Source organism: Watersipora subatra, chromosome 10 (assembly GCF_963576615.1).
Source record: "Watersipora subatra chromosome 10, tzWatSuba1.1, whole genome shotgun sequence".
Classification (NCBI taxonomy): Eukaryota; Metazoa; Bryozoa; class Gymnolaemata; order Cheilostomatida; family Watersiporidae; genus Watersipora; species Watersipora subatra.
Window position 1 is genome coordinate 20,214,907 of NC_088717.1, and position 26,150 is coordinate 20,241,056.

Below are 26,150 nucleotides of genomic sequence, written 5' to 3' on the forward strand. Positions count from 1 at the left end.
TGTGTTAAAGATTAACTGACAGTTAAATATTTTATTACATTAACAGCATCATATAACAGATTATAGGGACAGATTGGGTTTCAATTATATTATTGTGTAATGTTAATCAAGTACATGTATTTGGTCGTATCGACATGATTTTGCCATGACAATAGACAGAAAGTTTTGGGACCTCAGCAAAATGTTGACCAGAAAGAGACCAGAAATATATTCTGATTGCTAGGTCTTGGAAACAGGTTATCCCACTGTGCTGAGATTTTCATGTAACAATTTCGCAAAATATTTTGTGTGACAAGCTTTTCTAAACTAGGTTTTCTGTAACAAGCTGGACCGGAATGATAATTCTGGTCCAACTTGAATATCGCAGCCTTTCTGCAAGTGGTCGATTTATAGCATTGATTTAGCTTCATCTAATTGGAAGGGGACAAGTGCTCATAACTTACCAATCAAGTTGATACTTCCCTCTAACAGATTTAAAAAACCTGACATTGCTTGACCATAATGAAACCTCAACATAGTCATTAATTTGGTCTAGTGAGTTTGGTTACAAAATTTTGTCCTCGGTTTTGTTTTTTGAATAATCGTACTTTTGTGAACTCAGCCTTAAAATTCTGAGAAATGTTATTATATGAAAATTGATAGTGAAATGACATATGAGATTGATATGAGTCAAGGGTTCTCTAAACAAAATTGAGAGTAGGCAATGATGCTTGAATATTTGTGAAGTATTCATAGTGAAGTCTATATTAGCCATTGTGGTCACATAACGCTATGAAAGGCTGACAGCTAGTAAAAATAGATTCATTTTCCTCCAAACTTTATATATTCTTTGTTGCTTTTCTTGGACCAGTAAAACTGGTTAACTAGATGAAACAAAGTGAGAAATGTTTTGTTTCACCTACTTTGGAGAAAGTAGGTGAAACAAAAGTACCTTCTCGTACAAATGTACAAGAAAGTAGGTGAGACCAAAGTAGGTTCAAAAGTAGACCAAAGACCAAGTAGACCAAAGACTCTCCAAAGTAGGTCTCACCTACTTTGGAGAAAGTAGGTGAGACTTACTTTCTCCAAAGTAGGTTTCACCTACATTAGAGAAAGTAAGTGATGTAGGCATGTTAGATGATGTCAGTAAGTCAACAGACTAGCATGAATGGAGTCAAAGCTATGACTATCTGTAGATAAGACTTTGGTTCACTAGACATTAGGAGGAACTGCTGAACGGCCTGTTAGTAACTGTGTGTGATGTAAAGTCCTCAGTTATGAATTCAAAATAGCTGATGACATATCTAGACAATTGAGCTTATGTTACTCAGAAGCAGGCAAACACCAAACTAAAGCTACTGAGCTGGGCTAGTGTTTTTATATGGCTCTACCCCATCAGTGTACCTGAAATACACATAGCTATCCAGCTTTTAATTTCAAGACTTGGGGGTTAAGATTCTATTATTCGCTATTCACTTCAAAGTTATTTAATTCATTTATACATCTCTATATCAGTAACATTACAAACACATCAGCAGTTCATAATAGGTGTGTTCGCCAGTATGGATCATTTTTAGGAGGTCCATCTAAAAGTGGTATTATCAATATATCATGTCTTATGGAAGTGTGAAAAGGAAGTAGAGAGAAAAAGACATGATTCAATACTGAAAGAGTACATAAAGTTTCTAGAGCTGGTTCAGAGTTAGTGGCTACTGAAATATAAGAGTTGGTACTAAATAAGACTGACTTTCTATGTAGCCTGTTTAGATGTGTAGGTTCAGAATGTGGTTGGATTTAACTAATCATGGTTTATTTTCCCTGTAAAATACCACAAAAACTCCCATGTCATGTTGCTATGCATTGTCTACAAAACAGGATATGGGAGTATTTTATAATGAAAGTACAATAGTTGTGGTGCTTTACAAGTCATGAATTGATTATCTTTGGGATTATTAGAAATGCCAAGTTTCTAAATGCATATAATTAATTATATATGATAATGTTTAACATAAAGATATCATGGGATTATATGCTTTGCAGGTTGAACACTCTTACTAGGCTGAAAGAGCTATATCTATCATGGAACTCTTTCACCGATGGTCTACCAGAAGTAATCAGCCAGCTCAACTTATTGGAGTCACTTAAACTGTCCGACTGTAAACTCCCAGGACTACCTGCAACGTAAGTTATATTGTCTAAACCTTTACTGCAAGTATTGAGTCAAATCTATTAGAATACTAGTTTTTTAGTAGAAAAATGAGTGTTTGATCAAATCATCCATACCTGAGATTAGTTTTGTTTAGATAGGGTTATAGTTTTAAATGAATATAATTGTTCTTAGCAGGTTTTTATTAGGTCATGGCTAACAAGGTTTGATGTTTTAACAATGTTTAACAAAGGCCATCATACTTATATTTGAGTAGCTACATAGACTTATCATGTATGACCATGTTTCCCATCACTTGTTATATTTAATAATAGCTGAACCAATGATATATACTTTTGTAACATTGTCTACAGTCTTAAACCGTTAACATTTACAATAAGACTGTAACTTTATTTAACGTTACAAATTTCATTATCAGCAGCTCTTATCTAGTGCTAATCGTTTAAAATATAATGCAGTCCGACCCCTGCCATTCAAATATGATTTATTTTGGTGTTGGGATCATAAGACGAAAATGTCGTATAGATGGATATAGGAACCTATGGTAATTATCTAATGCAAGCACCCTGATAAAACAGTCAAAGTTTATGTACGTACAGTACACTTTAAAATTTGGTAAAAAATGTTATATTAACCTTAGTAACTTGAAGTTTATAGTAAATAATATATTAAACAGTAAAATGCACAATAAATTCGATATCGTTTCATTTGCGCAATATCAAGCATTTACGAAACACGAAGAATGCTGAACTGAGAGAAACCACATCGAATCTCTTTCAGGCGTTGTGTCAGGGATTTTTAGTGGCTAGCATACCAGCATCTTGGTGGCTGACGTATGCAGCACACTGGTCACCAAATTTGAATTTCAAAAGGCATTTTGTTGATGTCGTATTGTGAAGAAAATGGCATATTGAGGGCAAGCAAAACTTTGTTCTACATCGTAAGACAAAAAAACAGTAAGCCAGAAATGCTGTAATCCAGTGGTCCACTGTATCATATAATGATGCCAAGTGTGTTGAAAATAATGGATGTTTGCTGACAGTATCTGATAGTATCTGAAGAACAGATAGTATATTTATTTTCAAGAGTTGAAATCCCAAATGGTGCAATCTTTTTTCCATTATCGAAATATGACTTCGGACAGACAGACACAACTTTTGTTGTAGTAAATATTATCAAATTCAAAAAATAATTTTAAATCCTTCACCTGTGGATAGATTATAAATACGTAATTAAATTCAGAGTTGAACAGTCGTAAGTCACCTAAGTTTATAGTCAAAAACTACTTGAACTAACATGGAAATTATAAAGCAGTCACGTGATATTATTAGTTTAGAATCTTCTGCTTGCTCTCCTGCATCATTAAAGATATTTGATTTTACTAACTACTACTGGAACTATCTGCTTTATTTACTGGTAACAAGTGGTTCAACATTTGTGGATTTATTAACAAGCCGACGCACAAGAGATGATATATCAATGTGTGAAAGTCCATGTGCAGCCCTATAGACTAAACATTGTAATACAATGGATCCTCCCATACGACATTAATTCATTCTGGTGTGGAGATTGTAAGGCAAAACTATCATATGATGGAGTAGAGGACCCCATAGTAATTATCTAATCCAAATCACCAGTGAAAATATCAAAGTTTTCTATACTACTGTACATATTAAAAATTAGCATCAAATACTATAATAACCTTAGTAACTATAGTTACCTATTTAGTGGTTATGATCTGCAATACAAGGTAATATTACTATGTAGTTCTCACCTTTGAGACGGACATAGTGGTTAATCGCAGTGTAACTAAGGCTTGGACAGACCCGAGACGCATTTGCCTCACTTTCACTATAACTGTTAGCCAACCTTGTTAAAACCTTTTTCAAACTAACTCGACAAAAACATCGAACAATGCTGTTTAAATATGAATTTCGAAAATAAATTTTGATGTCATATGGTGGAGAAAATGTCATAACGAAGGGCCAGAAAATCTTTTTGTTTAACATAGTTAGGCAAAAAATTTTTAAAACAAGGATTGCATAATCCAGGGTCCACTGTAGTAATATTTCACTAGATAGACACTGCCAACAATCCAGGCTCATGTAGAGTATGAACAAACAAGTTTATCAGAGACTCTCGGCAAGAAGATAATGATGAGTTTGATTCGAGTTTCACCATTTAGTTTTTTTAATACGGAAGTATTGTGTGCATTCTCAATTTAATAAATAGTAAAATTGGTTAGTTAGTCCATGGCTTATGTACAAAATAATAACATAACTTACTACATCGATATGGTTTATAAGTCACTTTGTAGAGTGATAGTATTATGGTAAATACTACCACATGAGTGACTATAGTTAACTATAGTTGTTGTGGTAATATTAAACACTAATTAGTCAAAGTCATTTTTGTATCTTCAATTTCACTTCTTGAAAACTCGCAGGTCTGAAGAAAAAAACGGATTGCACAGTTCATCATCTTACAACTAGCTAGTAGTGCTCGCTAGTCTGAAAAACTTATATAGTATTAAATATATATTTCTCTATTAACATATTTATGTTTTGACTTACAATTGCAGCTTCATAATCTATACATATATTTCTCTAAGTTTGTCGTTTGTTGTCTGTTTGGATATCCACCTGTCCGGCTATAGCTATTAAAATGTTGAAATTAAAATCTCATATCTTGCTGGATTTGAACTCTTGATTATTGCAACAGCAGGTTTGCAATCCAATTGTCTAACCACCAGTCCACGGAGGCTCTTACGACTCAAGCCCTTGCTACATACTTTCTACACCCTTTTCCTGATTTTATACGCTAAATGATGTAATAATCAAAACTCTATTAACTCTATGAAACACAATGATTTTTCCTCTTTCCATGAACTTTTATTTCCGGTTTTTGCAAAAGGCTCAATTGCAGAATTAGTGAAGGCTAATACTTTTCACGCGGACAATTGTATTATCTCGATTAGGAATAGCCTCTACATTCTCTATTCGTTCGATCAGACAAAGACAATACGATATCTCATTTTTACATTTGTACCCGTATCGAGAGGTACTAGTATCGTTGTATTCAAAGTTTTGATGGATAATTTCTGGTGGAACAGTAACCTCTTTATACACACACATTTTTACGCAATGAATTGTTATTATTAATTCAACCTATTCAGAATTTTTATTTGTTTTCTCAATTCGTATTAACTGTATCATTACCAAATCATCTTTTATTGTAGTCGTAGCAAAACAGACTTAATTTAGCTATTACTTGCTAATTATTTCTCATTTACATTTCAACACGTTTATAGTTGTTTTATTTTGTTTGTTAATTTATTTAACCTGCGCAAAACATTTTCCTCATGATATGAAGTTTGAAAGTTACAGTTGTTTGACAAAGTTTAAAAACCTTTACAGTTGTTCTATTGTTTCTAATTTATTTAAACTGCACAAAACCCTTTTCTCGTGTTATGAAGTTCAAAGTTAGAATGGTATAACAGTATATTCTAATAGACCAATTGTAAGTATTAAGACATTGTCTATTGCAGTTTTGGCAAGCTGAAGATGCTCAAACATCTCGGCCTTTCTTCAAATAAGATTGACAAACTTCCTCCAGAGACAGGGGAGCTGAAGGAGCTGGTCATATTGGATATTTCACACAATGACAATCTTATTGCTCTTGGCTCTCAAATTCTATCTTGGAAGAACCTACAAGAATTGCAGCTATCCAATTGTTACTCACTACAAAGCCCTCCTGGGAATGTTATACGGCAAGGTTTGTCTGCAATACAGCAGTACTACAAAGATCTGTCGGAAGGAATGAAAAAGGAGTTGTCTGTCACTGTTGCAGTTATCGGTAAATCCAGATCAGGCAAAACCAGTTTAATCAAAACTATGCAAGAGGGAACACGGTTTCTAACTGAAAGTTTGGGCTCTGCAGAACAAATTTCTACAAAAGTATTCAACTTTGAAAAAGTATCGTTTGGTGAAAGATCTCTGTATTTCATTGACTTTGGAGGGCAGGAGATCTACCATCATGCATACAGACTGACCCTCAGAGAGAATTGCATCCCGGTCGTGGTAATTAACATGTTTATGTATGTAGAAGAAGCGGATATAGTTAGGCGACAAGAGTCTGTTCGAGCTCTTTTGTTCAACTGGATGGCCCATCTTTATCTAGCACACCCGAACATGCTACCCCCGGCTCTTGTGTTGACCCACAAAGATTTACTCAATGGAGAAAAGTTTAAAACAGAAAAAATGAATCTTTTACAATATTGCAACGACATACGTGATGAGATTCGAAATGAAGAGAATCGACTTGAGAAAGAAAATTTTTGTCGCATTGAAAGCTTTGGTGCAGACACAGACCTGTTCACCCCAGAAAGGATTTTCGAAGTAGGGTGTGAATATTCAGGTGAGTTCACAAGACTGAGGGATCAGCTGTTGGAGCAAAGCCAAAGATATGTTATGGAGGTGCCTCGGTTGTGGAAACAAGTGGAAGATGTGATAAGTACTCTAAAGTCACATTTCACGACTTTTGAATCGCTGCTCGACAAAGTTCATGAGTCACACGGTGTTGTAAAGAACCAGCTGGAGGTGATAATCAGATACTTGCATCTGAGTGGTAAGCTTCTTTGGTACGATGACATTGAGGGTCTAGATCAACATGTCTTCCACAAGATATCTGCTGTTACAGACTTGCTAAATGTCTTGTATGACCATGATGGTGACTCCAAATGGGACAAGCGAAGAGAAAACTTCAAAAACTGCAAAGTTCAAACTGTGAATTTGTTTGAAGAAGAGTTTGAGGAGTCCGTGAGACAGTTTAAAGCCACAGGAGTGATCAGCTTGGTGCTGCTGGCTTACCTGATAAAAACTGAGACAGCATTTATTGAAGATGTTGAGCAAAGGGTGGCATTGGCAATTCTTTCAAAATTTCGTATTTTGTTTGGTTCTCTCTCAACGGATAATGAAAAATTCATAATTCCTCATTTTGCTCAAGGGTTTCAATCAACCTTGCCAATGACAAAGCTTGACTTACAGTTTCAGACAGATATTTTGTGTGAAGGACTGGCACTTCCACAGTATGCGTTTCATGAGCTGACAGTGAGGGTTTTGGAGCTATACCCTGACCCGTACAGTGCACCCAGCGTGCATCACAATGGAATATCAATTGCAGTTGATAAATCCCAAGTCCATTTTACCCATGATGCTAAAGCCGGAAAGGTAACAGCGACTGTTGCTTTTAACGTGGAAGAATTCCACGAAGCATGGAACTATCTCAAAAAAACTATCAACGTGGCCATTGAACATCTGAGAGAAACCTGGAGAGCAACTCCATTGGTATGCATTTTCTACTGCGCCCACTGCAGACTAACTGGTCAGCAGCATCCAGAAAAAGTCATCAATCCTTCTTGGAGTCTTCTTTCACGCGCACAGCCAGAACCTAGAGGGATAAAGATGAGAGATGTAGTATGTGCCGGAGAAAGTGTGTCTTCAGTCTTTAAGTTTCCAAGTAAGTGTAAATATTTCTCCTACGTGATTGTATTCAACTCAACAACAAGATAAACAACTAATTTCTGGATTTGTTTTAAGGTCAGTCTTTGTCAGAGGATGAAAAAAGGAAACTCAAGGAATACGTGTCAGCAAAACAAACAGCCACAGCATCAGGTTAGCATTCATATGTAGCTGATTTTGTACATACACAACTAATGCATACACAAGTATGCATTAGTTCAGTAAAACCAATCATACTGGCTATTTCTATTTTTATGAAGTTGTATTATTATAATAATAAAGAATATTGAATAGTAACCTTTCATAGAGAATACTCAGTAGGTTTATTTCTATTATCACAGTAAGATGAGATATTCTAGTGATTCAAATTTTATTTCTACAAGTATTACATGTAACTACCTCATTGTGTGAAAGTTGTAAAACTCTACCTTTACATTTGTTTTAGTGTCTGGCAACATTCAACCGCGCACTACTTCCACCCGCCCTTTTGCTTTCAATGGAAGCCCTGATCTGATAGGTTTATCATTTGTTGATGTATGCAAGGCTATTTCTGATGGCAGGCCGACTTATACAAATAAGACAGAGATCAAAGACCTGTTCCACAACACTGATGCGGCAAGTACCTGATTTATGTTCTTGTTATGAACAATACAATAATAAAATAGTATCAATTAGGTATTTAAAATCTCTTCGCTCTTTAACTATCAGAGATAAAAGAGTCATTTTTGTAAGATAATAAAAAACATTTTTGGATTCAAATATTTTTAGTTGTTTTAAATACATTTTTAGTTTATGTATATTTTTTCAGCAATTTACCGAAAGCACTATTTTATATGTAATACAAGTGATTTAGTACTACATGTGCCATATTCACTTCTGCAGTTACTATATGATTGTAACTATAGCTAATATTCAACCATATTAATATATTCAGAATTGTATAACTACTTATTATTTGTTAAATATATTGCTTGCAAAATAACATAACAAATAACTAACATTGGAATTAATTTACGTATCGTAATTTTTGGACTATTAGCCACCCCCTTTTTCTGATGATTTGGGCCATGCGGCTTATATAAGGGTGTGGCTATTCTGTGGCTTTTTCTTTCACTGCTAGTGCGCATTAACCAGAATCTCCAGTTAGTCTGCCTCTAGCGGTGAAAGAAAATACGAAACAATGTTTAACGGTACTGTTTCATTAGGCACTAGGTTAAAAAGCATCGGTTAATACGAAACAGGGCCGTTAGGCACTGTTCTGTTTAAAACAGCAAAGTTGCTGCCGTGTTAAGAAGAACCGTCCTGAGTTCTGCGGCCTATACAAAGGTGCGGCCTATGTATTGTTTTATTATCTTTTTTGGACAATAAAGCAGATGTGTCTTATATAGGGGTGCGGTTTATAGTCCGAAAAGTACGGTACATTTTTCAACATTCTAGATCATATGTATCTCCACTATGACTTTTTGATCAATAACTCAATAAATCTCTATCAGGTCTATAAGATGACAAATCCTCGAGGAAGAGTGCTAATAATCAACAACAATGAGTTCCTTGATGTTCATGGTAAGACATCTTACAGAGATGGATCAGAACACGATGTTAAACATCTGCAGGCAATGTTTGGTCAGCTCCATTTTGAAGTTGAAACAAGAGAAAATCTAACTAGCAAGGTATGATATCAAATTAATGTCCTTCATGATTGTTTGTTAAGGAAAGGAAGCTGTTATTAGGAGGTGGCTGTTACTGAATAGTCTTTTGGCACACAGCCTACCAAATGCTGGTAACATCTTGTAGTTGAGAAGGCCAGGGCATGTGTTTTGTAAGTGTGGTCTACCTCTTTTGTGATACAGTTACACACTGATTTTGCTTGAGCCAGGGTTGGGGTGATGGTAGAAATTGTGATTAAATAAATTTATTAATCATTTAAGATTGCATTACTGATTAAATTAATCAATTTTGGGTTTCTGAACTTGCATTAATAATTAAATTAACAAATTTTTTTCTGTTTAAACTCAGTTATGCATAAAATTACCAATCAAGTTTGAAAGTTATTTGCATTAATTATTAAATTGACAAATTAATTTTGATCTAATCCTAATTACTGTAAAACCTTTATTTGACCACCATGGCACTTTATGTTCTCCCTTAGAGTGGCACTTTATTAGATGTGACGTTCAAATAAAGGGTGGCCATTGATCTACCTCTTCTGTGATAGAGGTAAACACTGATTATGTCTGAGCCAGAGTTTGGGTGATGGCAGAATGTGTGATTGTATTTTTCAAACACCTTGTCAGAATGTTGAAAAGATAAATGTAACCCGTTCACAGACGAATCGAATTTCGCCTATATTTTGTACTCTCCTTCGGGCACTGCGAAGTTAACCCTTTTGGATGCAAGAAATGTGCTAATTTGCCACCAGCTTGTCATAGATTTTAAATAAATATGCGCATGGAAGATGCTACATGTCTCTACCAGTTAATATCTATTGTTTACAATTAACCTACAGTGGTCTTATAGCCTGCGTTGCAAATCGTTGAAGCTTTCAAATTTTTTATTTTATTTTAAATTTGAAGGCATTTTTTCATTTTATAACTATATTTAACAATGTTGCATAAAAACTCAGTGCAATCATTGTAATGTTTGCTACAGTTTACAGCCAAAACTGGCTTTTCATGTGCAATAGGACAGGAGTTACGAGAGTCGATATATTGTAAGTCGAGTTCAGATAACCTCATTGATGCTATCAAATAATGTGCTATAAGTCTACAAACTTGCAAGTTATATAACAATATTCCATCAAATTTTGCAAATATATATTCAAGAACAAGTGATGTAAACAACCCATATTTATAATAAATGTAGAAACAAAAATTAACCTTTTGCACCAAAAATATTTGCGTCGTTCGCTCGGCCAGTTGCGTTCTGATTGTTCTTTCAATTTGGAACCATTTCATACTCTTTTGGCTATTCGATACTTTCCACATTGTCTTCTGACCTCAACCTGTCGTGAAGATTAAGAATGTCATATAGTGACGGTCAAATACCAGTGGTATTCAAATAGAAATAGCGTTCAAAGGGTGGTGTGCTATTTTTCAAATTTTCTCTCATAGTGGTGCTCAAATAGATGTGGCATTCAAATACAGGTTTTACGGTATTCTGAATGGCATCTCATAAAAGTTTTGCTCTGCTAAAAATATGTTTGAACACTAATATCGACTAGCTCAGCTGTGCAGAAGAGGTCAGAATACACTGTGGAAGGTATTGAACAGTCAGAAAAATATGAAATGGCTCCAAACGAACACAACAATCAAAATGCAACCGACTAAGCAAATTATGCTAACATTTTTGCTTCAAAAACGTCAGTTTTTCCCTATGAATGTACTATAAATATGGTTTATATATGTCACTTGTTTTTTAATGTACATTTGATAGACTATAGGTTAGTAAACATGTATCAATTATGTAATATTTATTTATATATAAATATTAAATATATACGTACATATTATATAACATAATTTGGCAGGTTTTACTATATTATTTGATAATATCATTTCGGTAATCTGAACTCGGCTTACAATGGATCGATGCTCATAACTTCTCTTCTATTGCACATAAAAAGCCACTTTTGGCTGCAAACTGTAGCAAACATATCAATGGCTGCAATGAGATTTATGCCAGCATGTTAAATATAATTATGATATGAAAATATGTTTTCAAATGTAAAATAAAATAAAAAGTTTGAAAGAGCCAATAAATTATAGGTTAATTGCAAGCAATAGATAACAACTGGTAGAGAAACGTACCAGCTTACCCGTTCATATTTATTTAGAAATATACAAGTAGGAGGTAAGTTGGCAAATATCTTGCTGTCAAAAGGATTAATGTTGCTTCACCCAAAGGAGAGTGCAAAATATAGGTGGCATTTGCATTTGCTGAAAGGATTAAATTTATCTTCTCGAAATTCTGATGAGGTGCTAAAAACATACAACGGCCACCTTTACGTGAATGTCACCTCTAATTAAGCACCACTATAGAGAAAGGGTTAAAAAATAGAGCACCATGGCGTTCAAACAAAGATTTTACGGTATAAAAATTTGTCTTTGCCGTTTGTTTGTTGGTCTGACATTCGTGTGTCCAGTTATAGCGGTAAAGTTTTATGAACGCAAAATTGCTCTGCACTGCATTTGAACTCAGAACCTCCAGGTCTGCATTCAGGTAAACTAACCCACTCAGTCACATGGCTTAATTGCTATGCAACGAAATACTTGTGCACATATTCATTACTACATTTAAAGTACAGTGTGCCGTCGGGTCACAATGACCCGGTTACACAATTTTTTCGCCCCGCGATTTTGAACGCACTAATTTTTCGTTCGCTCCATACGAAATCAACAAATATTTCTCTCTAAATTCAAATTTGGTAGTTGGTATGCTGATTATGTTGGAATAACAAATATGCCAAAGTACTATTTGCCGAAATCCCTCTAACAACGAAAAAAAGAGATACAATGCTCAAGCTCGCTCAGTTCGGCGTCATTCATTATTAGTTATTGTGAAAACGAAATCGGACACACGGGTGCTAAAATTTTAGCGATAAAAAGTTGAAATTCAGTAAAATAGTTAAAAATACATACTAAAACTTAGCTTTAAGTATGCGTTTAGTGAGCTAAATTCATGCAAGTTAAGTTCAGCCTTTGTTCTATACGTCTGCCTCGAAAGTAAGAACTCCCTATGATACGTACTGCACATATTACATTGTAACGTTACATTGTATACAGATCATTATCACTAAATGCACTAAAGTTACTGCAGGTAATTATAGTCCCACGACCAAACAAGAGCGAAGCGATTGTTTGGGAGCTTTATGATAAATGCATATGTGCACACAACTCCCGAAAAATTATCCGTCAACGGCCGTTACCTAACCCTTGTACCGAAATCCCATCAAAAAATTTAACCGTTTTTGTGTAGAGATGTTTAAGTATAATAATGATACAAAACAAGTATAAACATATTTAAATATTTTACCAAGTCTTTGAAAAGTTTCCGCAATACCCTAAAACTAACCCATCTGATTGGAGTATACATAAATTGACAGATTAATTTGGCCTAAAATCGCAATAAAAACTTGACAATCTTTTTTAATCAAAATTAAGACCGGCCAACGAAACGCCAATAAGGCTGTGCAACAGAGAGTAAAACAATTAAGTTCTGCGCATTTCACGAGAAAAATGTGCGCATTTCACCAGTCTATGGCATTGCCCAATTGCCGAAGGTTTTTGTAATTAACTATGTAATTAAATAAGCGTTTCTTTTTTGCCAATTCTATCAAACTCTGACATTTTGGACACTTATAATGAGTACTTTTGTATTCCGACTGATGTCCATAGTAGTAAAAGTAAAGAGAGTGACGATGATATTTTTCTAACGATTCTTATAAGATTATTACAATATTTTATTGTAAGAATAATTATTCGATTTCAAAAGATTATTATGAGATTTAGTTATAAGAATAATCATTCGAATTTACAAGATCAAAGTATATAGTGACCGAGGGTGTGCAATATGTTACTGTTATTATTTTTATAAAGATTTTTTTGATGGTACTGCGGCTGTGCCCAATATCGCGGTACTGCCAAGCTGTTTTTAATATCTGCAAAAATTAAGTAATAGGCCTACATTTTCTTAAAGGTATACATCTATTTCTATGGCAACCAGCTAAAATCTGTTTAGATTTTTACTATCAGCATAATTTTTTTACATATAAATATCACAACCTCTTAATATTGGTTGTTATGACCAATGATATACAGCCCCCCTAGCCTGTGTATATTACACAGCAGCTTGCCATTTTAATTCTAATATTGCATTTCTCCTATTGCAGGGAGAGATATAAACATATAATCTTTTACTTTCATTATTGCTGTTTGTTGTAAATAATAACACCCTGTACATTACAGCTACCATTGTAGCTACCGTTGCAGTTCTCCTATTGCACTGCAGTGCCATTTGACTGCTAATATTGCATTTCTCAACTGGCAGTGCCCTTTCTTTTTCCATTATTACTTTGGTCGTGGGCCGTATGACAGAGGAATTTCTAATTACTAAGGTTAACATGTTATTTTGTTACTAATGTTCAATACGTACAGTGCGTTGATGAAATTTTGATAATTTTTACCAGAAGTTGTTTGCATTGGATATTTTCTATGGGTTTCCTAATTCCTCTATACGAAATCTCTGCCTTATGATGCAAACATTGGAATGAATTGAAATCGTATAGTAAGAGCCCACTGTATATGGTTTTAAATTGCTATTGTTTAGTTTACTGATTTTTTCAATAATTTTTGTGCAGATTGTCATATCTTCTCTTCATTGTTCTCTACCATCCCTTTTGGGCTTTCAGTTGCCGGAAGAATTTCCCAATTTTTGCAATGTGCTGAACAAGTGGGCCTGTAGATGCTTCGATGTGTAGCGTTCAGGCATTTCCACTGTCCTTTAAACTTCCTGCGTGTAGTTTTTAGTTTTAAAGACTTTCACAAGGTTGAGGGTGTGAGTGAAAAAGCTGGCATTAGTTGAACTGGTGCATGCATCTGTAGTAATGCTGAATAGACTGGTTAAAGCGAAACTGCTTTTGTTTGATCTCAGACTTCAGAGTTTTCGTGCTCTGCATAGAATGATGGAATAATTTTGTAACACGAAGTATTCCGAGATGGCAAGGTCTAGGATCAGTTTCTTTTAAAAGCTTCTTAAATACCTGATCTTCTGCCACTGAGAAGGGCTGAAGATCTACAAATGCAATCTTTACTACTTTGTAGTTCAACTTTTTTTACCATCCGACTGTGTTATGTGCTTAATATCTTACTTTATTTACGTTATTTGGCTTACGCTATTTCCTGTCACATATATACTCATGCACAATTCAAGGCTTCTGCATGTTCTGGGTAATAAAAGACAATTGTCAGGCACAATCAATACGATCATTTTATCAAACCTAAATCAACTTCAAACGCAGTAATAGCATTTTAATAATAACATTTAAGGTGTGGCATCGCATAGGGCGGGTCAGAAACTCTAACCGCCGGAAAACCAGCATCCACACGGCTTTGTTTTCAAATACTTTTCTAAATGACAGCGTTGCCAATCAAATTAATTATTGCACATGGTGTTGGACCAGAAATGTTCTTCCATTTTCAACCGTTTGCAAATATTTCTATTTACTTCCTTCGTTATAATGATAATTTTACTGGGACGATATTGTGAAAAAAAATTGACATGACATGTTTGTTGGTATGTGATGGATGCAGATGATGATGATGCAGATGAAGATTTTTATGAGACAAACTATAAATTTGCTGATTATTTTGAGTAATAAAACAATGATGAACATGTGATTGATAGATATGATGGTACGGTAAAGATATTTAGAATTTTTTTAGAATTGTATGAATTTTTATTGTTTCAGCCCGTAGAGCTGTGAAACAATTTTTTTTGGATTTGATGGCCTTTGCTGTGTGTTGATGTGAGCTGGATTATGAGCATATTTAAATACATTTGAGAAAAGTTTTAAACCTTTCTATCATTGGATAAATTTCCCAAGGATACTGACACACATTGACAAGAATGGCCTGGGTTTAAAGGGTTAATAGAAAATGATGTTGATATCTTAAGGTGGCTATTACTGAATAGCCTTTTGTCACACAGCCTACCAAAAGCTGGTAACATCTTGTAGTTAAGAAGGTCAGGACTTGTGTTTTGTGAGTGGTTGACCTCTTTTGTGATACTGTTAAACACTGATTATGCCTGAGCCAGGGTAGGGCTGATGGCAGAAATTGGAATTGCATTAATAATTGATTTATAGCTTAAGGTTGTATTACCGATTAAATTAGTCAATTTTGGGTTTGTGAACTTGCATTATTAATTAAATTAACAAATTATCTTATGTCTAAATTCAATTATGCATTAAATTACCAATTAAGTTTGAAACTCCTTTACATTAATAATTAAATTAACAACATAAATTTAGTCTTAACTTAGGTAACTTGTTAATTTTTAAATTAATAAGTTTGTCAAACAAATAATGATTTGATAATTAAATTGAATTTGACATCTAGTTGAACTTTTCACTAAGTTGTCCAATTAGTTTTCAAAATATTTAAATTGATAATTGATTTGTCAAATTACGTTTAGCTGGGAAACTATATGTACTAGAAATTCCACTGTCATACAGCCCACGACCAAAGAGATGGCCAGAGATATTGGCAAAAAAATAAAGGATACTGATGGTTGAGAAATGCAATATTAGCAGTCAAATGGCACTGCAGTGCAATAGGATAACTGCAATGGTAGCTGTAATGTACTGGGTGTGGGTGTTATTATATACAACAATAAGCAATAATGAATGGAAAAGATGTTTATATTTTCCCCCTGCAACAGGAGAAATGCAATATTGGCCAATATTAGAAGTAAAATGCACTGATATTCTTAGAATAATCAATTTTATTAAAATAGTAATAATAGAAAACCAATACACAATTTTGTTTACATTTCAAAACGTCATAGGTAGCAATATCGAGAAGTTGTGGTATTTATATAGGTTTTTAGAAAATTTATTTAAAAAGTGTTTGGTCATGACAAACAACAACAATGAAAGGAAAATATTACACGTTTATATCTCTCCCTTGCAATAGGAGAAATGCAATGTTGGCCAATATTATAAGTAAAATGCACTGATATTATTAAAATAACCAATATTGTTAATATAGTAATACAGCAATAATAGAAAACCTATGAGCGTTCATGCGTCTCGAAGATTTCTGCAAACTGCAGCAAAATAAAAGCTGTTATAAAAGTGTTATAAAGCTGTAGGCCTAATTTACTGTAATGTATGTAATTCAACAACAATAAAGAAATGTGTTTATTATAACTCTGAAATGCAAAATTAGAAGTAAAATGGCAAGCTACTGTGTACTATACACAGTTTGAAAGTTGGTTGCGTTGAATGTAGAATGGTTTTGATAAGCGATCTTTAACAGAAAGCAGGTAGGAGCATTCACGCGTATAAAAATGTAGCAAAATAAAAAATGTTCTCGTCATGAAAGGGCGTTGTAGTTTGGCCCTAGCTTGTACATAAGTTGTAAAGAATTTCGGCTAACGTTTCAAATAATGAAACCTTCGGTGATTGGACAAAAAACACAGGCTGATAAACTGTGTACCACAATTTCGTACCTGTAAATTGGTCTACGCCTCAAACGGTCTACGTTTATTACAGAAACCTTCGAATAAATTCGAATACAAGTAAAAATGGCCATAGACTGATGAAATGAGCACGGTTTTTTCGTGAAATGCGCACTGCTAAATAGTTCTACAATCGGTCGCACGGCTTTATTGGCGTTTCAATTTTCGATCTTAACTTTTATTAAACCGAGCTTTTCAAGCTTTTTGTGGCAATTTTTGTTCAAATTAATCTGTCTATTTGTGTATAATCCGATCAGATGGGTAAGTTTTAAAATAATACCGACGGTTTACAAAGACTTGGTAACATATTTAAATAGGTTTAAATGTGTTTTGTATCGTTATTATACTTTAACGACTTTACATTCCGATGCTTAAATTTTTTGATGAAATTTCTTGACGAGGGTTCGTCTCATTGTTGATGAATAATTTTCGTAAGTTGTGTGCACATGCATTTATCATAAAAACTCCCACACTTCCGCTCCGCTCGTGTGTTCGTGGGATTAGAAATTACATTTATAAAATTAATTTATCCTTGATTCAGTTTATGCATTATGTTACCAAATAAATTTTAATCAGTAATCTCATTAATAATTATATTGGTTAGCCATAGTTCCACATCGGGAAATATTTTCAACATTTTTTGCACGACCTGAGGTGGCACATATGTGTTTCATTTTATCATCACGACTATATATATACTGTGCATATATACTGAATATATATAGAGTAGGCACTCCTGTAACGTATACCTCCTATAAGGTAAATAACAGATAACGTAAAAAATTTATGTGAAGTTTTTGCTTTCCACTAAGTGAAAAAATTCCACATAACTTAAAGTGTTACGTCGGGTGAGTTTTTAAGTTTGAGTTGAATGTTAGTTTATCTCGCCGCACTTGTGGAAGAAAAACCGCCGCGCATATAACATTAAATGCAACTTATACAACTTCTATATAACTTTCGCGACATTCTAGTTTATCGTAATAGATCGTTAAATGTGTTGACAAAAAGGAGGACAGATAGCTGCGCAATTGTTCATAAATACAAAGGCGATCGATTGGTGCAGGTGTTTCAGCGTCGGTCCACCAATCTGAATGTCACAAGTTGGAGTATTGTAGTAAGTTATCTTTTATCCTAACCTTGATCCCCCTGAAGACAGATAGACGACGAACAGGTAGAATGGATTTTTAAACTGGAAAGATTTTGTTTTGCCTTATTGTAGATGTATAAAATATTTGCTACTAGTTTTACTTTGCAGAATAGTCTTTGCTGTTTAGAACAAATAAGCTAATTGTTGTAAATGAACGTCAAAAATGTGCAGTTAACAACTTGTTGCCAATTTGGCGCAATCATGGTCTATAAAACCAGTGAGATTGATCATAAATAGGAGAAAAGTTGTCGATGCCAACCGATGACACTGCAGTTACGGTACAGACCACAAATTAAAAGAGTTACGTCAAGTTTTTTTCTTTTTGCATGCCCGAAGGGTTGAGTTTGGAAAGATCTTGGAACAGATTAGGCATTTTACTGTTCTTATAACATAAATTCCTATAACGTAACCATTCCTGGAATGGATTAATCACATTGTAGGACCGCCTACTGTACTATGTGTATATACTATATATATATATGTGTGTATACTGTATCTGTATACAGTATATATACATTATATATATCCAGTATCTATACAGTATATATACTGTATATTGTTAATATTGTGCAGTTAACAGCATATTAACCAGTATATATATACTTATATATATATATATATATATCCAAAGCAGGGGCCGATTCCCAAAAACTATCGACCAATAACGTGCTTGCCGACCACCTGGAAACTGCTTTCAGGAATAGTTGCAGACAAACTGGAAGAGCACATGAGTCACGATATGACCAGTGCTTAGAAAGGAATAAGGCGCCACACCCAAAGAGCCAAACAACAGTTAGTGGTGGATCGGACGGTCTGTCAAGACAGCAGGAGAAGGCATACCAATCTTGCAATGGCTTGGATCGACTACAAAAAGGCCTATGACTCAATTCCCCATAGCTGGATACTTGAGTGCCTCAGTATGTACAATGTTCACCCTGCTCTTGTGGCATTCATCAAGATGTCAATGACCAAATGGAAGATGGAACTGGAGGCTAATGGCAAAAAGCTGGCGAGTGTAAAAATTAAGCGAGGCATCTATCAAGGTGACTCCTTATCACCGCTGCTCTTCTGCATATGCCTAAACCCTCTAAGCAATATGCTGGAAATGACTCAATATGGGTACCAGTTTAAGATTGGCACCAAGATAAACCACCTCTTCTACATGGATGACATCAAGCTGTACACTAACGAAGAAAGGGACATTGATTCGCTAATACACCTCACTCAGGTATACAGCAAGGATATCGGAATGACCTTCGGTATTGAGAAATGTGGAAGGCTAATTCTTAAGAAAGACCATTCTATGCTCACAGATGGCCTAAGAATGCCAAATGGTACCATTAAAGATATAGAAGAAGGGTGCCAGTATTTGGGGATTATGCAAAGCAATTATCAACCACAAAGCCGAGGTACGTCACAAAGCCATTACCGAATACAAAAAACGCCTTCGGCAGGTCCTACGGAGCCAACTCAATGCCAAGAAACAAGTCACGGCAATAAATACCTATGCACTGCCAGTAATAAGATATCCAGCAGGCATAATAAAGTGGACTGAAGAAGCCATCAAGGAAACAGATATAGCAACTTGTAAACTGCTGACCATGCGTGGAGCACCACCCAAAATCTGATGCTACTAGATTGTATCTCGATAGGAAAGATGGCGATAGGGGACTCAAAAGTGTACAGCAGACAGTGAAAGAGGAAGAACAAAGCATCAAAGCCTATGCAGCCTCCATGGCTACTTCAGATAAGCTGCTAGCTGAATTTCAATCAGCTGCTCTGACAATGGAGCTTCGCCCTGATGATGAAGAAACTGACTGGCACATGAAACCTCTTCATGGTGCTTACCACCGGCAATTATCTAAGGTTGGCCATTTTCACCAGACATATATGTGGCTGAACAAAGGAAACTTAACGGCCAATACAGAGTCTCTACTCACGGCAGCCCAGGAGCAAGCACTCCCAACAAGGCAACTCCAAACAAAAATCTATCACACTAGAGACAATTCTAGATGCAAACTGTGCAAAGATGCGCCTGAGACCATCCAACACATCGTGAGTGGATGCAAGCAGCTAGCAGGAAACGCATACACTGAGCGGCATAATCATGTTGCAGGCATTGTGTATAGAAGTCTATGTGATGAGTAGGGCCTTAATAAACCACAACACTGGTAGGAAGCTCCTGGTAAGGTCATTGAAAATGACCGCGCTAAGATCCTTTGGGACTTCTACATCCGGACTGACAAACATGTCCTAGCAAACCAACCAGATATAGTGGTGGTGGACAAGGAGAACAAGAGGGATACTATAATAGATATAGCAGTACCCAATGACTACAATATAGCCAGCAAAGAAAAAGAAAAGGTAGAGAAATATCTCCCTCTTGGAGAAGAGATTGAACAATGCTGGGATGTAAGAACAACTGTAATCCCAATAGTCATTGGGGCACTGGGCGCAATAACACCGGTGCATAAAATGTGGCTTGCCAAATACCGACAGCAATCAACTCAGGTGAGTTGCAGAAAAGCGCGCTATTGGGAACAGCTAAGATCTTGAGGCGAGTGCTCAGACTCCCAGGTCTCTGGTAGGAGACCCGAGTTAGAGCAGAAATTACCACCCATCTGGGTTAACCGGGATGAGGAAACAATTTTTTATATAAGTATAGTATATAAGTATATATAAGTATAGTATATGAGTATATGAGTATATGTATATATATATATATATATATACTAGCTGCATTATCCGTCCATGGGAACATACTCACGTACAGCAAGAGGTTTTTTGAGAGTTGTCTTTCATACTGTAAAACAACTCCAAATATGCAGTCTACTGAAATTGTTGCGCTGGTTAGACTATGGATACACATATGCAGTCATACATGTCAATGGTGTCGGAGAGAACAAGGGAAATATGCAATGTGTTTTACAGCTAGTCTACAATGCATTAGTCTTGAACCACTCAAATTGAAGTTGTCCTTTTTTTGTACAGACAACTGATAATGAAATTGACATTGCTAGGCACACTGAAGTTCTTCAAACTTCCAGTATTGAAAAATTTTGCATCTTTCAAAAAATTCTACAAAATATTTTGCTATTGCACTGCTGAGTTATCGCCAGCATTTATTGAATGGAGACTTCTACATGCACTATACATGACTTCTACACTTCTACATTGAATGGAGACTTCTAACACTAATCATTGCTCACCAGTTCTTCATGTATAGCCTGTGTTTTTGCATGGCATATACAAACAGTGCAGCAGTAATGTGGTTGTATTGACAAAATTTATTATCAGTAAAATTTTTATGTATAACATAACAGACAGTATAATGTCAAGGCAGATACAGCATTAGCACCTTACAATAATAAAACATAACGTCAAGATGATAGCCTTTTTATGAGACATAATAAAGAAAACGAATGCATGAAAATATAAATACAGACAGCCCTCAGATAGCTCGAGCACATGATTAACTCGAATGGATTTGTTTGGTCCATTCCCACGCAATGATAAATTGCTTTAGATAACTCGACCTTAAAGGTTGACTTGCAACAAAATTGACATTACAGTTATTTGGTATCAAAAGATTCGCCATGTCTTACTCTGTTGTGTGGTAGGTGCCAAATATGTAGAAATGTGATTAAAAGCTCTTAAAAGCTCAAAAACAAAGAGCCGCCGTAGATTGGAATCTCTTGATTTCGATGACGTATCCGCGGATTTTGGTTATTGTCTTGTCACGTGATGTTTTGAATTGAAAGGCCAATACAAAGCTCAATATCAAACTTATCGTAGCAATAGTTTATGACAAACACTTCGGGTTTTACCTAAGACCCTATCAAATATAGATGCTCGCTACTTTACAGTTTCAGCTTTGCCATTTCGTCCGACTATTCAACATACGTGTACATGTCCGAGTTGCGATCATAAAAATGGTCAAATTCTGAAGAGTTAAGACCCTGGCGTTTCGAGCCTGACGCTCTATCTGAAGAAGATCCTCAACAGAATCAAACCTCCCAGCAAGTAAGCACCGCCACTAGCCAGCTCTTATGTGCCAAGCTAGCTAGTAGTAATAGTTTTAGCTTGAGAGTGATAGAACGAATATTATTATTATATACATGTATATGATTTTAATGATGATAATTATCGCTTCATATTGCAAAAAAATAATTACAGATTTTTCTCGAATGACAACATTAACAATTTTAATATTTAAATCTAGTGCTGCACTGATATACTGTTGGATAACATCGACCTGATGTATTAGCTATGGTTGCATAGACATATCTGTTCATTTCTTTAGGAGCTAATACCACCGGCTACAGAGTGGTGTGCCTGCGAGCGTTGTCAAGACATGCCATCTCTTCCTGAATGTTTGTGCTGCCATGATGCTGAGTTTGCGCATCGTCTCCATGACCGCGGGGAGCATGAATGCCTGTGTATGCATCCTGGTGTGGACGAACTTTTGGCGCCTGCACCCCTTGAGTTGGGGTAGAATAATTTCCTGCGATATCATAGTGAGTTGGATTTTCATTTAATGCCAATAACACCAAAGCTATGCTAATGTGTCATGCATTATTTACAATTCTTGTGTTACACATTTAATGCATCGGTTGAACACACATATTCTGAACTCGTGGAACACAAGGAGAATTGTTATATTTGGCTTGTACACTTACTACAGTAGAGAGTGTATTAGTTTTATAAATTTATTATATAAAAATCGAGATTATTTTGATGATCAGCAATTATTGTTTTTCAATAATTGTTTTGGTAGATAATCTATTCCCATTTGGAGAGCCATCACCAAATGCTCAGAAAAGGTTGTGTGCATACCGCAATCTTGTGTTTTGGTTTATGCCGCAAATCTTGTTTGCAAGTCTGCAAACTCTTCTTCATCATCCGTTGGTGGGAAAAGAGCCCGAATCTTAGACACCAAGCAGGCATGTAGAGGCCGTCGCTCACCGTGACGAATTTGCGGCATAAGCCAAAACACAAGCTTGCGGTATGCACACAACCTTTGTAACAACATCCGTTGTAATGGACCTCACTCTCAGGCCGTGGGAAATTAGATCGGACTGGCATCGCTTGAAACCTTCCAGCTCCATGGCGTTAGAGCTGGTGGTCTCCGTTGAATGCAAAGTAAAAAAGTTACGACCAACAATCACTTTCACATTATTTGAATGAATTATTTAGCTAGATCAGCAACTTCATGTTTATGCATTGATAACTACTAAAAAAATTGGGTTTTTGTCAGGCTGTGAAGTAAAAACTGTCAAAATTTTACCTTGTCAAGATGGCTGCTGACTATTAAACCGCAGCTCTGATCCATCATAGTGTAGGCCCCGTATAGTGCGCAATGCCCCGGACTATCACATCTACTGTCACCTGCCAAATCAAGCTCCCAATCGATTGCTGCCATCAGTCCCTCGTTATGCAGGGTGTACTGCTCAGCAATACACTGTAAAATATTGTAAAAATTCATTATACAAGATTAATTTGTATCATTATCATTAGTCTAAGAATGTAGAAACCTCTTCCCCCTTTTTGTGTTATATTATGATGAAGAATCAGAATTTCAAATTATAATATATTTCGCTTGAAGGATGACATATTTTCATTTCAAGAACAAAATTGTTTCTAAATGTCGTTATTCAATTGGTGTGCCTAGCTTTTACTCACATTTCCCAAGTTTATGGGTAAATATTAACACTCACACCATGTAAGTATTCTCTTTGTTGGTAGAGGCAAACGCTGTGGCTTGGTATCGCGATGTTCAGGAATGACAGAAAACGGAGGTTCTGCGTAAGGCATCCGCCATAAGAGTGATGCAGCTGCCATCAGGGGGCTGATGACGTGAGCTCTCTTCACCCTGGCAGTTGTTTCCCAAGTGTACGATTGGTGACAGGAGGCACATTTAACCTTGAACTCTACCCATCCGCCTTCTCGCACCATCGTGAATGAGCAGAGGAGGGCGCAGGCGTGACAGTGAAATAGTCGCTGGAATGCTGTCACACTTACTATTATTTTCTCCTCTTTGAAGGAGGATTCGAGTCTGAAATCACAACACAATAGTTGACTTGCAATGAGATTTGTACAACATCATTTTCTCTTATTATATCATATTTGATTGATCAGAAAAAGAATAAATATATAGCCATGCAATCATGACACAGATTTTACAAAACCTTATCAGAATCCATGATATTGTAAACATAAAAATGTGAATAATAACTCTATGGATATTCTTTATATTTTGTCAAGTTTGGTTAAGTTCAGCTCTATCTTACATGTAATTGGAGAGTGTTTGACGCTGGCCAGCATAGCGCTCAAACTCTTCCCAGTCTTCAGTGGTTGGCACAAACTCTTCATCATCTAATACTTATAATAATAATCTAATAATACTAATATGCTATTAACGATGATACCAGAAAATGACAATAACTATTTTATATAACATATCTATAAGTGAGTGGGGTTAAGAAATTTGGCAAAATTAATCGTGAAACTTATAACATTATTTTATCAATTATAGATTAATAATTATATTACGTTTTACAGATAGATATGCAGTATGATTTAGTTTTGTTATTATAATAAGAATAATACACGTAATTAAAAAGATAAAATACTAATAATATCATATTACAATTAAATGACATTAATATTGTAATATTAAATATAGATTAATACAGTAGTATTAGGAGAATACTAGAAAATAACCCGAGTTACTACTACTAATACTAGTGGTTCATAAAATAAATTACTCACGGGCTTTGGTGGCATGGGGAGTATGCAAACAGGCTAGAAAACATGTCGTCTTTGAAATGGCGAAAACAAAGGTAAGAGTAAGCAGGCGAATAAATAAAGTTTGTCACATCCAGCTTCACCCAGTTGCTCCACGCCCGGTGAAGGTATGGTCTTTTCTCTGCTCTTGGCTAAGAAAAAAATTGCTTCTCAGCTTGGCAGCTGCACAAACACGATGTGGCGTTAGAGATGATGACGAATTGAAATTAACAAGTTTAATACGAGAAAGCGTATCTGTTATTTGCGATAGATCAAACTTGAACTGAAACTAACATTATCTGATCATGTGACTTACAATTCCCGCCATATGGCGCGAACAACTTCTACAGCATTTTTCGACCATCATAGCGGACCAAAAGGCTCATCATTTTTATCAGAGGATGATATGCAATCGTTCAAGCTAAGTTTAAAAAATTAAACATATTTTTATGCTATGTTTTGAGATATCAGTGCTAAAAGTTGCAGCATTACGATGCCGATAAAATAGACGCGTAAGAACAATAGACATGGTTTTTATCGCAAGCGTGAAGTATATTTGTGAAAATAGTTCGATGAATAAGGATGCATGAAAGTGTAAACATAAACCATCTCCCACACATACGTCACATTTTAGCGGTTTTGGAAAACGAATCCAAACTAGGGCGGTCTCGTGTGGCTGCGATTTTCTGTTCGTTTTTGAGCTTTTAAGAGCTTTTAATCACATTCCCACATATTTGGCACCTACACCACAACAGAGTAAGACATGGCGAATCTTTTGATACCAAATAACTGTAATGTGAATTTTGTTGCAAGTCAACCTTTAACTTTGTTACCTCAAACAGTTTTTTTTGCCCAAAGACTACCGAGACGTTTGTTATCGCTTTAGAATATCACTTTTTTCCAAGCCATAGAGATAAACATCTACTTTTAGTAGTTCTCAGGCATAATTTTTTACCATCATCAGCAAAATATTTTTGTTAATTACCTTTCTAAAGGTTTGCAAAAAATCAAATTTCACCAAACATCCGCTTTGGGATGACCCGTCGAAAGCAAGGAAAAGCGAGGTAAGCTTCGGATAAACTTGAAGAAAAATCGGCAAGATTGGTTTTGGTTAAAATGACCAAAAGAAAAAGATGTATTTTCTTCTGAGCGTTTCAACAGCGATCAAGTTTTGTCAATTTTAATCTGAAAACGTCCTGGCAGTCACATCACTAAAACAGCAAACAAATTTCAATTGATGAAAAGATATCTATACTTTCTGATAAAAAAGTTTCAAACTTCACATGAGAAGCCCTTTAATTTGCAACCAGCTATC

At 35.5% G+C, this 26,150-nt stretch overlaps 1 protein-coding gene across 1 annotated transcript in view; it reads left to right on the plus strand.

Annotated features, from left to right (window-relative positions):
* LOC137406854 (uncharacterized) overlaps positions 1 to 26,150 on the plus strand; it is a 269,187-nt gene that overhangs the window by 8,910 nt on the left and 234,127 nt on the right. Inside the window, exons 5-7 of the mRNA XM_068093461.1 lie at positions 2,020 to 2,160; positions 5,694 to 7,663; positions 7,759 to 7,818. Of these exons, the coding sequence (XP_067949562.1) occupies positions 2,020 to 2,160; positions 5,694 to 7,663; positions 7,759 to 7,818 (2,171 nt within the window). The remainder of the gene's footprint in view (positions 1 to 2,019; positions 2,161 to 5,693; positions 7,664 to 7,758; positions 7,819 to 26,150) is intronic.